The sequence below is a fragment of the Hemibagrus wyckioides genome, linkage group LG06 (genome assembly GCF_019097595.1).
Source record: "Hemibagrus wyckioides isolate EC202008001 linkage group LG06, SWU_Hwy_1.0, whole genome shotgun sequence".
Classification (NCBI taxonomy): domain Eukaryota; kingdom Metazoa; phylum Chordata; class Actinopteri; order Siluriformes; family Bagridae; genus Hemibagrus; species Hemibagrus wyckioides.
Genome location: NC_080715.1, coordinates 41,919,242 through 41,933,433, shown reverse-complemented (window position 1 = coordinate 41,933,433; position 14,192 = coordinate 41,919,242). Strand labels below are relative to the sequence as shown.

The following is a 14,192-nucleotide window of genomic DNA, read 5'->3' as shown; positions in this document are numbered from 1 at the left end:
GCGCGTCTGATTAGTCCATTCATTACCGTGAATCCAGGGGGCGGGGCTTTGTGAAAACGGGCGGGGTTAAGAGAGAGAGAGCGAGAGAGAGAGAGAGAGAGAGAGAGAGAGAGAGACAGACAACCAAAGAGAGAGAGAGATACAGACAGAGAGAGACACAGACAGACAAAGAGAGAGAGACAGGAAGAGAGAGAAACAGACAGACAGACAGACAAAGAGAGAGAGACATACAAACAGAGAGAGACACAGACAGAGAGAAAGAGAGACAGACAAGGAGACAGAGATACAGACAGAGAGAGAGAGACAAAGAGAGAGAGACAGGAAGAGAGAGAGAGAGAGAGAGAGAGAGAGAGAGAGAATGAAAGTGAATGCAATACACTGAGAAAACTGGAAGGAAAAGAAATAAAGAAAATTAATGAAAAAGAGAAATAGCAAAAGAAGTTGAGTTGAGACTGATTTATATACATATTAAAAACAGAAAAATAAAGAAAGATTTTTTTGCCTTTGAGAGACTAAGAAAAGTAAAATAAAGGTGCAGTGCCTCATGATAAACAGCAGGAGGCGCTACTGAAACCTGCGCCGCTCCCTCCAGCGCTGTGTGTCACGTCTTTTTTTCGCTTTCCTCTAATCAGAAGCGAACCCCAGGGCTGCGCTCTAACAATCCTCTATGCTCCCTACATCGGTGCACTTAAACACCACAGGAAGTGAACGCTTTCTGCGCCCTACGTAGTGCACTATATTTAGAACCGGAAGACATTTTGGGATTGAGCCCGTGCTGTTGTGATTTATTTTTTTCTCCCCACACAGAAAGTCTGAGGCGAAAGTGTTAGCTCCCGGCTAATCCAAGCTAAATAACTCTTGTCCTTTTCACCTCAGCTGTTATTTTTTCATTTTAGATCCAGACTCGAAAATGTCCTTTCAGTATCCAGACGCGTACCGTGATGAAGCTGTGGTGAGCTATTGCCTCTTTTTATTATAATTTGTACTAACCGCTAGCTAGCTTAGCCATGCTAGCAGAATGAATGGATTCTTGTAGCTAGTTAGCTTAGCTTGCACGAGCCACACTCACGGATGATGAAAGCTAACGGCTTTTATTAACGTTCATTAATCTTTAGCGCCTTCTCTCTCTCTCTCTCTTTGTTTAATAGTAGCTGATGCTAGCTGACAAACTAAAAAATCTATGCTAACCGCTAGCATTTCTATTGTTTTAATGTAGCTGAATGCTAACAATAGAAATAACAAAAGATGGGGGTAAAATATCATTTCTACAGAGGGAAATATTTATGTAACTTTTAAAAAATATAATAATAATAAAAATAAATTTGATTTTTATTTTTTAGTATGAAAGTTTTTTTTTTTTATGTAAGTTCCATTGATAAAACAATTTTAAAAAAAAATTCTATTAGTTTCTGCAGAAATGTATAATAAATGTAAATAAATAAATAAATCCATAAATATAGAAATTATGAATTTTTTTTTTTAAATATTGTCTGTATTAATTTCCGTCCATAATGAACTTGACATTTCATATCATATATTTTTTTTAATTAAATATATATTTTTATATACACTGATTAGGCATAACATTATGACTAGTGCCAGGTGAAGTGAATAAGACTGATGATCTCATCATCATGGCACCTGTTAGTGGGTGGGATATATCAGGCAGTAAGTCAAAGTTGATGTTAGAAGCAGGAAAAATGGACAAGCGTAAGGATTTGAGCGAGTTTGACCAAAAGGGCCAAATTGTGATGGCTAGTCCACTGGATCAGAGCATCTCCAAAACTGCAGCTCTTGTGGGGTGTTCCCGGTCTGCAGTGGTCAGTATCTATCAAAAGTGGTCCAAGGAAGTGACAGGGTCATGGACGGTCAAGGCTCATTGATGCACGTGGGGAGCGAAGGCTGGCCCGTGTGATCCGATCCAACATACGAGTTACTGTTGATAAAATTACTGAAGAAGTTAATGCTGGTTCTGATAGAAAGGGGTCAGGATACACAGTGCAGGACAGTTTGTTGCGTATGGAGCTGCAGACCAGTCAGGGTGCTCATGCTGACCCCTGTGCACCACCATCAATGGGCACGTGTGCATTAGAACTGGACCACAGAGCAATGGAAGAAGGTGGCCTGGTCTGATGAATCATGTTTTCTTTTACATCACGTGGATGGCCGGGTGTGTGTGTGTCTCTTACCTGGGGAACACATGGCACCAGGATGCACTATGAAGAAGGCGAGTCGGTGGAGGCAGTGTCATGCTTTGGACAATGTTCTGCTGTGTAACCTTGGGTCCTGCCGTCCATGTGGATGTTCCTTTGACCTGTACCACCTACGTAAGCATTGTTGCAGACCATGTACACCCTTTCATGGAAACGATATTCCCTGATGGCTGTGGCCTCTTTCATCAGGATAATGCACCGTGCCACAAAGCAAAAATGGTTGAGGAATGGTTTGATGACCACAACAACCAGTTTGAGGTGTTGACTCCGTCTCCAAATTCCCCAGATCTCAATCCAATCCAGCGTCTGTGGGATGTTCTGGACAAACAAGTTCCATTCATGGAGGCTCACAACTCGCAACTTACAGGACTTAAATGATCTGCTGCTAACATCTTGGTGTCAGATCCCACAGCACACCTTCAGGGATCTAGTGGAGTCCATCATGTCTCAACAGGTCAGGGCTGGTTTAGCAGCAAAAGGGGGACCAACACAATATTAGGCAGGTGGTCATAATGTTATGGCTGATCACTGTATATGTATATTTTTATTTGGGATATGTCCCGGTGTTGGATGAAGGGAATAAAACTCTGGCTTGACTTTCGGAAGGATTTAAATGATGACTTTAAACAGGTGTGTGATGATGAACAGGATTGTGGGTAATTTTCTGAGCCGGACAGTGCTGATGTTGACGTCCATGTGCTGGTGTGTGTGTTCTCAGGTGGACGACTACCACGGACACAAGGTTCCTGACCCGTACAGCTGGCTGGAGGATCCAGACAGCGAGAAAACGAAGGTACAACCTCGCTTACACCTTTATGTCTAACGTGGTAGCCCTAACCCTGCGTCCTCCCCACGCAGACGCAAGTGTGAACTTCCACATGTCCATCTTGCTCTCAGGCGTTCGTGAACGCGCAGAACCAGCTGACCCTACCCTTCCTGGAGGAGTGTCCCATCAGAGAGGTCTTTAAAGAGCGCATGACCGAACTGTACGATTACCCCAAATACAGCTGCCCCTTCAAACGGGGTAACAGGTGAGCCGTGGGTGTGTGTGTGTGGGGGTGTGTGGGTGGGTGGGTATGTGGGTGGGTATGTGTGTGGGAATGTGTGTGGGTATGTGTGTGGGTGTGTGTGTGTGGGGGGGTGTGTGTGTGGGGGGGTGAGAGTGTGTGGGGGGGGGTGGGTGGGTGTGTGGGGGGGTGTGTGTGTGGGGGTGGGGGGGTGGGGGTGTGTGTGTGGGGGGGGGGTGAGTGTGGGGGTGTGTGTGTAGGGGGGGGGGGGTGTGTGTGGGTGGGGGTGTGTGTGTGGGGGGTTGGGTGTGGGGGGGTGTGTGTGTGGGTGTGTGTGTGGGGGGTGGGTGGGTGGGTGGGTGGGTGTGTGTGTTAATAGACATTTCTCTCTGACTGAATCTCTTTTCTCCCTCTTTAGGTATTTTCACTTCTATAATACGGGCTTACAGAACCAAAGCGTCCTGTACGTGCAGGAGAACCTCGAGGCAGAACCCAAACTGTTCCTCGATCCCAATACCTTCTCAGACGATGGAACTGTCGCGTTACAAGGTGGTGACTGTCTTTATTTTTATGTTTGGAGATTACTTGAGCATATTCCAGCTAACAAACAATAGACGCTAATATCATCCAGTTTAGCATTCTTCCTTCTTCACGCCTCCTGTTTTTCCTCCATCACCCTTTTTATTTTACTTTGTCCTTCATGTTGTGACCGTCTCTGTTTACTTTTCTAACACTCTCCTCTTGTTCGTGTGTAGGTTATGCCTTCTCGGAGGACGGCGAGTACCTGGCGTATGGTGTGAGTACGAGCGGGTCCGACTGGGTGGAGATCCGGTTCCTGCGTGTGGACGGCGCCATGGCTCTGGAGGACCGGCTCGAGAGGGTGAAGTTCAGCTGCATGGCCTGGACTCACGATGGAAAAGGGCTCTTTTACAACTTGTACCCAGAGCAGGAGGGAAAGAGTGATGGTACACACACACACACACACACACACTTAACCTGAATAACTGCAGATTTTATTTAACAGAACTGTCTTTCTGTCTCAGGGACGGAGACATCCACTAACCTGAACCAGAAGCTGTATTATCACGTGTTGGGGTCTCCGCAGTCCCAGGATGTTTTGTGTGCTGAATTCCCTGACCAGCCCAAGTGGATGTGTGGAGCTGAGGTCACACACACACACACACACACACACACACACACACATTAGCAGACTGGATGTATTGTTTCAATCACATTGCAGAAATCAGTGTGTGTTTTCTAGGTGTCTGATGATGGCCGCTACGTGTTGCTGTCCATCAGGGAAGGGTGTGACCCAGTGAACAGACTATGGTACTGCGACCTCAACACCGTCACAGACGGCATCACAGGTGATCCCCTCAGCGGCCTTGTCCCAAATCAGACATGAACATGCCCTCATTCCTCGTCCTGAGACCTGGGTGATGTATAAAACCTCCCCTAAATATCCTTTTACCAAACCTTTCTCCAGAACTTTCTGTTAAAGCCCCGAGAAACAGGGAGAAATGATCATGACAACAATATAAGATATCACAGCTAGTGATTTTACTCTCTCTCTCTCTCTCTCTCTCTCTCTCTGTGGGCGGAGACAGAAGCAATCAAACTCAGACCATGATCTAGCATTATTAAGAAATCACTAATCGTATCCCCTGAACTATTGTGCTTTGAAACTTTGTACAGTCCATCAAATTTTTATCTTTTAACCCGTGACACATCCAGCTGAGAAACATTTTTCCAGCACTTGACCTGCACTTTTATGGAGTTTAGTGATTGTGATAAGTGATTGGTGAATTTGCTCGACTCCTCACCATCTGTGTCACCACAGGGTTGTTGCCGTGGGTGAAGCTGATCGATAACTTCGATGCTGAGTACGAGTACGTGACGAACGAGGACACCGTGTTCACTTTCAAAACAAACCTGGACGCTCCACGCTACCGTCTCATCAATGTGGACTTCGCTCAGCCGGCCCCCAGCCAGTGGAAGGAGCTCATCCCAGAGCACGACAAAGACGTCCTCGGTAAGACCATCGTTAATCGGCGCTAGCGTTTAGCTAGCTTGACGTGTTGTGCATGATGCCAACGCGTTCATCTTTAAGCATTTTCGATATCTTTCCCTTTCAGTGTTTGCTACATGCACATACTCCAGCTTCTTGTGCGTGTGTTATCTCCACGACGTGAAGAACGTGCTGAAGATGTACCAGCTGGAATCGGGGAAGGAGCTGAAGACCTTCCCGCTGGACGTGGGCTCCATCGTGGGCTTCACCGGCCGAAAGAAGGACTCTGAGATCTTCTACTACTTCACCTCTTTCCTTTCTCCAGGTGAGTGCAGACAGTGGAGAGTTTTAATGTGTCTGATCTTTTTGTCTGTTTGGTCACTTCCTCTTTTTTCCTCTCAGCCATCATCTACCACTGCGACCTGACCAAAGCTCCTCTACAGCCTCACGTCTTCAGGGAGGTCCAAGTGAAAGGTTTCGACGCTACAGAGTACCAGACCACACAGGTACAACACACACACACACACACACACACACACAGAGCGCAGTACCTCATTATCACTTCTTCTGTTGAAGGTGTTCTACCCCAGTAAAGACGGTACTCAGATCCCCATGTTCATCGTGCACAAGAAGGGTCTCCAGCTGGACGGCTCACACCCCGCCTTCCTCTACGGCTACGGGGGATTCAATATCTCCATCACACCCAGCTACAGGTATCTCTTCTCATTCCCTGTCTCTCTCTCACTATCTCTCTAGCTCTCTGTCTGTCTCTCTCTCTCTCTAGCTGTCTTTCTGTATCTGTCTCTCTTTCTCTCTCTTTAGCTGTCTTTCTGTATCTGTCTGTCTGTCTCTCTTTCTGGCTGTCTTTCTGTATGTCTTTCTTTCTCTCTTTCTAGCTGTCTTTCTGTATCTGTCTTTCTTTCTCTCTTTCTAGCTCTCTTTCTGTAACTGTCTGTCTGTCTCTCTTTCTAGCTGTCTTTCTTTCTCTCTTTCTAGCTCTCTTTCTGTAACTGTCTGTCTCTCTCTCTAGCTCTCTTTCTGTATCTGTCTGTCTTTCTCTCTCTCTAGCTCTCTTTCTGTATCTGTCTGTCTTTCTCTCTCTCTAGCTCTCTTTCTGTATCTGTCTGTCTTTCTCTCTCTCTAGCTCTCTTTCTGTATCTGTCTGTCTCTCTCTCTCTAGCTCTCTTTCTGTATCTGTCTGTCTCTCTCTCTCTAGCTCTCTTTCTGTACCTGTCTGTCTCTCTCTCTAGCTCTCTTTCTATATGTCTCTCTTTCTCTCTCTAGCTCTCTTTCTGTATCTGTCTGTCTTTCTCTCTCTCTCTAGCTCTCTTTCTGTATCTGTCTGTCTTTCTCTCTCTCTAGCTCTCTTTCTGTATCTGTCTGTCTTTCTCTCTCTCTAGCTCTCTTTCTGTACCTGTCTGTCTCTCTCTCTCTAGCTCTCTTTCTGTATCTGTCTGTCTTTCTCTCTCTAGCTCTCTTTCTGTACCTGTCTGTCTCTCTCTCTAGCTCTCTTTCTCTATGTCTCTCTTTCTCTCTCTAGCTCTCTTTCTGTATCTGTCTGTCTTTCTCTCTCTCTCTAGCTCTCTTTCTGTATCTGTCTGTCTTTCTCTCTCTCTCTAGCTCTCTTTCTGTATCTGTCTGTCTTTCTCTCTCTCTAGCTCTCTTTCTGTATCTGTCTCTCTTTCTCTCTCTCTCTAGCTCTCTTTCTGTATCTGTCTCTCTTTCTCTCTCTCTCTAGCTCTCTTTCTGTATCTGTCTGTCTTTCTCTCTCTCTAGCTCTCTTTCTGTATCTGTCTGTCTTTCTCTCTCTCTAGCTCTCTTTCTGTATCTGTCTGTCTTTCTCTCTGTCTAGCTCTCTTTCTGTATCTGTCTGTCTTTCTCTCTCTCTCTCTAGCTCTTTTTCTGTACCTGTCTGTCTCTCTCTCTAGCTCTCTTTCTATATGTCTCTCTTTCTCTCTCTAGCTCTCTTTCTGTATCTGTCTGTCTTTCTCTCTCTCTCTAGCTCTCTTTCTGTATCTGTCTGTCTTTCTCTCTCTCTCTAGCTCTCTTTCTGTATCTGTCTGTCTTTCTCTCTCTCTCTAGCTCTCTTTCTGTATCTGTCTGTCTTTCTCTCTCTCTCTAGCTCTCTTTCTGTATCTGTCTCTCTCTCTCTCTCTCTCTAGCTCTCTTTCTGTATCTCTCTTTCTCTCTCTCTCTAGCTCTCTTTCTGTATCTGTCTGTCTTTCTCTCTCTCTAGCTCTCTTTCTGTATCTCTCTCTTTCTCTCTCTCTAGCTCTCTTTCTGTATCTGTCTCTCTAGCTCTCTTTCTGTACCTGTCTGTCTTTCTCTCTCTCTCTCTAGTTCTCTTTCTGTATCTGTCTGTCTTTCTCCCTGTCTAGCTCTCTTTCTGTATCTGTCTGTCTCTCTCTAGCTCTCTTTATATATCTGTCTCTCTTTCTCTCTCTTTAGCTCTCTTTCTGTATCTGTCTCTTTCTCTCTCTCTCTAGCTCTCTTTCTGTATCTGTCTTTCTCTCTCTCTCTCTCTCTCTAGCTCTCTTTCTGTATCTGTCTGTCTTTCTCTCTAGCTCTCTTTCTGTACCTGTCTGTCTCTCTCTCTAGCTCTCTTTCTATATGTCTCTCTTTCTCTCTCTAGCTCTCTTTCTGTATGTCTGTCTTTCTCTCTCTCTCTAGCTCTCTTTCTATATGTCTCTCTTTCTCTCTCTAGCTCTCTTTCTGTATCTGTCTGTCTTTCTCTCTCTCTCTAGCTCTCTTTCTGTATCTGTCTCTCTTTCTCTCTCTCTCTAGCTCTCTTTCTGTATCTGTCTGTCTCTCTCTCTCTAGCTCTCTTTCTGTATCTCTCTTTCTCTCTCTCTCTCTAGCTCTCTTTCTGTATCTGTCTGTCTTTCTCTCTCTCTCTAGCTCTCTTTCTGTATCTGTCTCTCTTTCTCTCTCTCTCTCTAGCTCTCTTTCTGTATCTGTCTCTCTTTCTCTCTCTCTCTCTAGCTCTCTTTCTGTATCTGTCTCTCTTTCTCTCTCTCTCTCTCTAGCTCTCTTTCTGTATCTGTCTCTCTTTCTCTCTCTCTCTAGCTCTCTTTCTGTATCTGTCTCTCTTTCTCTCTCTCTCTAGCTCTCTTTCTGTATCTGTCTCTCTTTCTCTCTCTAGCTCTCTTTCTGTATCTGTCTCTTTCTCTCTCTCTCTAGCTCTCTTTCTGTATCTGTCTCTTTCTCTCTCTCTCTCTAGCTCTCTTTCTGTATCTGTCTCTCTTTCTCTCTCTCTCTCTAGCTCTCTTTCTGTATCTGTCTCTCTTTCTCTCTCTCTCTAGCTCTCTTTCTGTATCTGTCTCTCTTTCTCTCTCTCTCTAGCTCTCTTTCTGTATCTGTCTCTCTTTCTCTCTCTCTCTAGCTCTCTTTCTGTATCTGTCTCTCTTTCTCTCTCTCTCTAGCTCTCTTTCTGTATCTGTCTCTCTTTCTCTCTCTCTCTAGCTCTCTTTCTGTATCTGTCTCTCTTTCTCTCTAGCTCTCTTTCTGTATCTGTCTGTCTTTCTCTCTGTCTAGCTCTCTTTCTGTATCTGTCTGTCTTTCTCTCTGTCTAGCTCTCTTTCTGTATCTGTCTGTCTTTCTCTCTGTCTAGCTCTCTTTCTGTATCTGTCTCTCTTTCTCTCTGTCTAGCTCTCTTTCTGTATCTGTCTCTCTTTCTCTCTCTCTAGCTCTTTTTCTGTACCTGTCTGTCTCTCTCTCTAGCTCTCTTTCTATATGTCTCTCTTTCTCTCTCTAGCTCTCTTTCTGTATCTGTCTCTTTCTCTCTCTCTCTAGCTCTCTTTCTGTATCTGTCTGTCTTTCTCTCTCTCTCTAGCTCTCTTTCTGTATCTGTCTGTCTTTCTCTCTCTCTAGCTCTCTTTCTGTATCTGTCTCTCTTTCTCTAGCTCTCTTTCTGTATCTCTCTCTTTCTCTCTCTCTAGCTCTCTTTCTGTATCTCTCTCTTTCTCTCTCTCTAGCTCTCTTTCTGTATCTGTCTCTCTTTCTCTCTCTCTCTCTAGCTCTTTTTCTGTACCTGTCTGTCTCTCTTTCTATGTCTCTCTTTCTCTCTCTAGCTCTCTTTCTGTATCTGTCTCTCTTTCTCTCTCTCTAGCTCTCTTTCTGTATCTGTCTCTCTTTCTAGCTCTCTTTCTGTATCTGTCTGTCTTTCTCTCTCTCTAGCTCTCTTTCTGTATCTCTCTCTTTCTCTCTTTCTAGCTCTCTTTCTGTATCTGTCTCTCTAGCTCTCTTTCTGTACCTGTCTGTCTTTCTCTCTCTCTCTCTAGCTCTCTTTCTGTATCTGTCTGTCTCTCTCTAGCTCTCTTTATATATGTCTCTCTTTCTCTCTCTTTAGCTCTCTTTCTGTATCTCTCTCTTTCTCTCTCTCTAGCTCTCTTTCTGTATCTGTCTCTCTTTCTCTCTTTCTAGCTCTCTTTCTGTATCTGTCTCTCTAGCTCTCTTTCTGTACCTGTCTGTCTTTCTCCCTGTCTAGCTCTCTTTCTGTATCTGTCTGTCTCTCTCTAGCTCTCTTTATATATCTGTCTCTCTTTCTCTCTCTTTAGCTCTCTTTCTGTATCTGTCTCTTTCTCTCTCTCTCTAGCTCTCTTTCTGTATCTGTCTGTCTTTCTCTCTCTCTCTCTCTCTCTAGTTCTCTTTCTGTATCTGTCTCTTTCTCTCTCTCTCTAGCTCTCTTTCTGTATCTGTCTGTCTTTCTTTCTCTCTCTCTCTCTCTAGCTCTCTTTCTGTATCTGTCTCTTTCTCTCTCTCTCTAGCTCTCTTTCTGTACCTGTCTGTCTTTCTCTCTCTCTCTCTCTCTCTCTAGTTCTCTTTCTGTATCTGTCTCTCTTTCTCTCTCTTTAGCTGTCTTTCTGTATCTGTCTGCTGTCTGTCTCTCTTACACACCCCCACACCCCCCCACACGAGGACAGTGTTGAGTAGGTGGTATGTAATGAGGTTTTTGGGCTGCAGTGTGTCCAGGCTCATCTTCGTGAGGCATCTGGGAGGAGTTTTAGCCGTGGCCAACATCAGAGGAGGAGGGGAGTACGGAGAGACGTGGCACAAAGGTAACACACACACACTCTGTACACAAGAGGCCTCTGATATTCTGTTTATTTTTACATGGATAGTTAGAATGTGTGTGTGACTGAAACCAGATGCCTGAAATACACATTTTTAAACATGCAGCAATAATCCGTAGATCTTGGGAAAGGATTAATGGACAGATTGATTATTCCATGGAAGGACCTAGAGAGAGATGGATGGGTGGATTGGTGGAGGATTGAGAAATGGGTGGATCATGTGATCGATGGGTGGATAGATAGATAGATGGATAGACAGATAGTTGGATTTAAAAAACAAAAGAGCGATATTCCTTGTGCAAGCAAAAATTGTTGTATTGTGTAATTGGGATCTTTGTTTATTCCCTTGCCTTCTTTCTACCATTCTCTCTCTCTCTCTGTTTAGGAGGGATGTTGGAGAACAAGCAGAACTGTTTCACAGATTTTCAGTGTGCAGCAGAGTATCTGATAACGGAGGGATACACCTCTGCAAAAAAACTCACTATCAATGGAGGCTCCAATGGAGGCCTGCTAATGGGTATGATCTCCACACACACACACACACACACATAAATGACCACTAAGGTCAAGTTTGCAAAGACAAATTGCATTTCTATTATGTGTGTGTGTAGGGGCGTGTGTGAATCAGAGGCCAGACCTGTTCGGCTGTGCTGTAGCTCAGGTTGGTGTGATGGACATGCTCAAGTTCCATAAGTTCACCATCGGCCACGCCTGGACCACTGACTTCGGCTGTTCGGAGATTAAGGAGCAGTTTAACTGGCTCATCAAGTGAGTACACACACACACCTGTTAAATGTTGCCTGGGATATTACACATCAAATGCAATAGAAAACAGCATTTTTCACCCAACAGGAAGCTTTGACCATATAAGGAAATCCTCTCTCTCTCTCTCTCTCTCTCAGGTACTCTCCTCTGCACAACATCCGGATCCCTGAGGGCGACAACGCACAGTACCCAGCTGTGCTGTTGTTGACCGGTGACCATGACGACCGTGTGGTGCCTCTGCACTCTCTCAAGTACATTGCCACCCTGCAGCACACGGTTGGACGCTGGACCGGTCAATCAAACCCTCTCTTTATCTATGTGGACACCAAGTCGGGCCACGGGGCGGGAAAACCCACCAGTAAGGTGATCCAGGAAGTGGCAGATACCTACGCCTTCATCGCCCGCTGCCTTCACCTCCACTGGATCAATTAACACACATACACTCACACAATGGTGTACACACACACACACACACTCACACTCATTCAGCTGCTAAATCCCTGGCTTTCTCTCTCCTTCTATCCCTCTCTCCCAGGGCATTATTACTCCTCCTCACTCCTCTCTCCTTTTTCTTTCTTTCTTCCTTCCTCTCCCTGCTTCTTTTTCTTCCTCAGTCCTTTCTTCTTTTTTTTTTTTTATTCTTGTCTACTCTAGATAATTCAATTGTGTAACATTTCAATCCTTCACTAAAACACTTAATCATCCTTTCTTTCTCTCTCAATCTCTTTCTTTCTTTCTTTATTGATCACTCACTCACTCAGCATGTTAATGATTGATATTTTTCACTACTATTTTCTGAAACACTTCTGTACATACTCTTTATTTATTACCAGGTCAACACAAAACAGCAGTTCTTCAATTAACCGCATAGTATACAAGTGTGTGTGTGTGTGTGTGTGTGTGTGTGAGAGAGAGAGAGAGAGTGTGTGTGCGAGTGTATTAAGGTGTCATATATAATATAATATCCTCTCACTGGCTGCTTCTACCTCCAAACATATGCAGATTGTTTGTTTTTACCTTTTAAAGGGACAACATGTCTGTATACTATGAAATAAAACAAAACTGGTGTAATAAACAGGACGTGTTTGGGATAAACGTGTGTTCATTCTTTCATGGAAGCTTCAGAAAATCGCACAAGGCTCCTTACTGACCTCATGCCTTCAGTTCAGTCCAGTCCAGTCCAGTTCCATGTCTTTCCTGGAGATTCTGAACAGACATCCATCAGGAAATACACAATGGTATGGTTTTGTGTCCTAGCACAATGTCTGAGTAGAAATTCTATCTTGATTGGTTTGTTAGGAAGTGAACGGAAACCTTCACACAGAGTTGGTGTAGTTTCTCTCTCTGGCCACACGAGGGCAGCACAGCGCCTTCACTTTCACTGCGAGAAACAAAATACAATTACTGCGCTTTTACATACATCATAATAATAAATTACATAGATTCTTATTAACATTTTATTTTCTCATTTGAAAAATATTTCAGACAGCGCATTGTTAAACACTTCAAAATGAGACACTTTATCATAAAAACGTCACAATAAAGCGGTTTTCCAGATTAAACTGATTCTAAATAAAGTGTTAAAGCAAACAACTGAGTTGCTTATTAAATAAAATAATCATTTATTATATTTACATATTTACGATATTATTAATAATAAATGTATATTTATACTTATATATTTATTTATATTTTTCCTACATACCGATTACACAATTAATTATTTTTGTTAGTTTAGTTTAAATAAAAATATTTTTTAACAAATGTTGCTGTCTATATTCAAAGATAAAAGTAAATAATAAATAAATACAAAACACATAAATAAATAGCAATATTATATTGGAAGGAAATGTGAAAAACTAAATTAAAAATGCATTATATATATAATACTTGCATTCTTCTTTTATTGCAAAATAATTAATTCATAATAAATAATTATAAATTAATAAATAAATAGTAGTTAACTTACTGGAATATTTTTTTTTATAATAAATATATTTTATTATATTTGAAGTGTTGAAAATACCGAAGCGTACCGCTCCGTTTCAGCCGCTAGAGGGCGCTCCTACTCAGAGCCACAGCGGGGAAACAAACACACGATTTGTGTTTGAATGAAACGACGATAAAAACGCGAAATAATTTTTATCTCTTTCACTCAAAACGACGTCAAAATCAAACAGAACTTGGATATATTAGCTAATTTATTCCCATATAACTCCCGTTAGCTAGCTCGATTTTTTTTGTTGCCCTGAAAGTGTCACTACTCGATCGGTACCGGAAACACGGCTTTGTACTGCGCATGCGCATGTAGCCTGAGCTATTATTTATACGGGCACTTTATTTATTATAACACTACTGATGATGTACAATGTTATAACGTGTTCTTTGCAAGCAAATTCGCGCATGCGCGGAAAAAACAAAGGCCTGGACTGTCCGCACATGCGCAGTACAAATCGTGTACGGATCGCGTAGTGACAGACCGTGAAGGCGGCCATGTTTTTTTTTTTTATTTCTTCCATTTTAAACCAACGCAGCATTTGATATTTCCCCCCAAATTCTGTACTATGTCACAGTTTACACCACAATATTTTAATCTTATATATCTCCTCTCAGCACAACAGACTCTCCTGTCCAAACCTGTCCTGTGTGTTAAGGTTAAAAGAGCACCACAACTCTAATAAAACTTTCCGCCTCATCCCTGCCTCGCCTCTTGTCCTCTACATACACTGCTAATGATCTGTCAGCGATGTTTAAAGGCAAAGAGCCAAACTTCAGGTCCATCTGGGCTTCTTTCAGGCCTGAAAAGTCTCTGACTCAGTTTTATTTCATTCTTCATGCCTTTTAGAATGCTAACACAGGACTCTGAGGCTACAGTAGGCCCCTGAGACTGAAAGCTAGTCCTGTATTTAGCATTTTAACCTGATGTGCTGGTTCTGTCACGTCTTTAAATCCCTATTAAAGTGGCCACTGAGTGTTGAGAGTGTATCCTGTAGTGCCGTATTGCATTACCTGTCCCACACCAGCAGCTCTTCTAAGCCAGATTTTCAGCCCCTGCTATTCTCACACACTCCTCTTCTGTTTCACTCTCTGATTAAATATTAATAGTTGGAAAATTCCTTGATAACAG

General features: G+C 43.2%; 1 protein-coding gene across 1 annotated transcript; it reads left to right on the top strand.

Annotated features, from left to right (window-relative positions):
- The first annotated feature begins 779 nt into the window (after positions 1-779).
- On the top strand, positions 780-12,154 carry prep (prolyl endopeptidase). Its single transcript, XM_058392781.1, has 15 exons — positions 780-952; positions 2,932-3,006; positions 3,111-3,244; positions 3,639-3,769; positions 3,976-4,185; positions 4,264-4,385; positions 4,482-4,587; positions 5,061-5,252; positions 5,356-5,553; positions 5,631-5,734; positions 5,805-5,941; positions 10,191-10,285; positions 10,686-10,817; positions 10,912-11,068; positions 11,203-12,154. Exons 1-15 carry the CDS (start codon positions 911-913, stop codon positions 11,495-11,497), a joined length of 2,130 nt encoding a protein of 709 aa, XP_058248764.1. The 5' UTR covers positions 780-910; the 3' UTR covers positions 11,498-12,154.
- Positions 12,155-14,192: the final 2,038 nt, after the last annotated feature.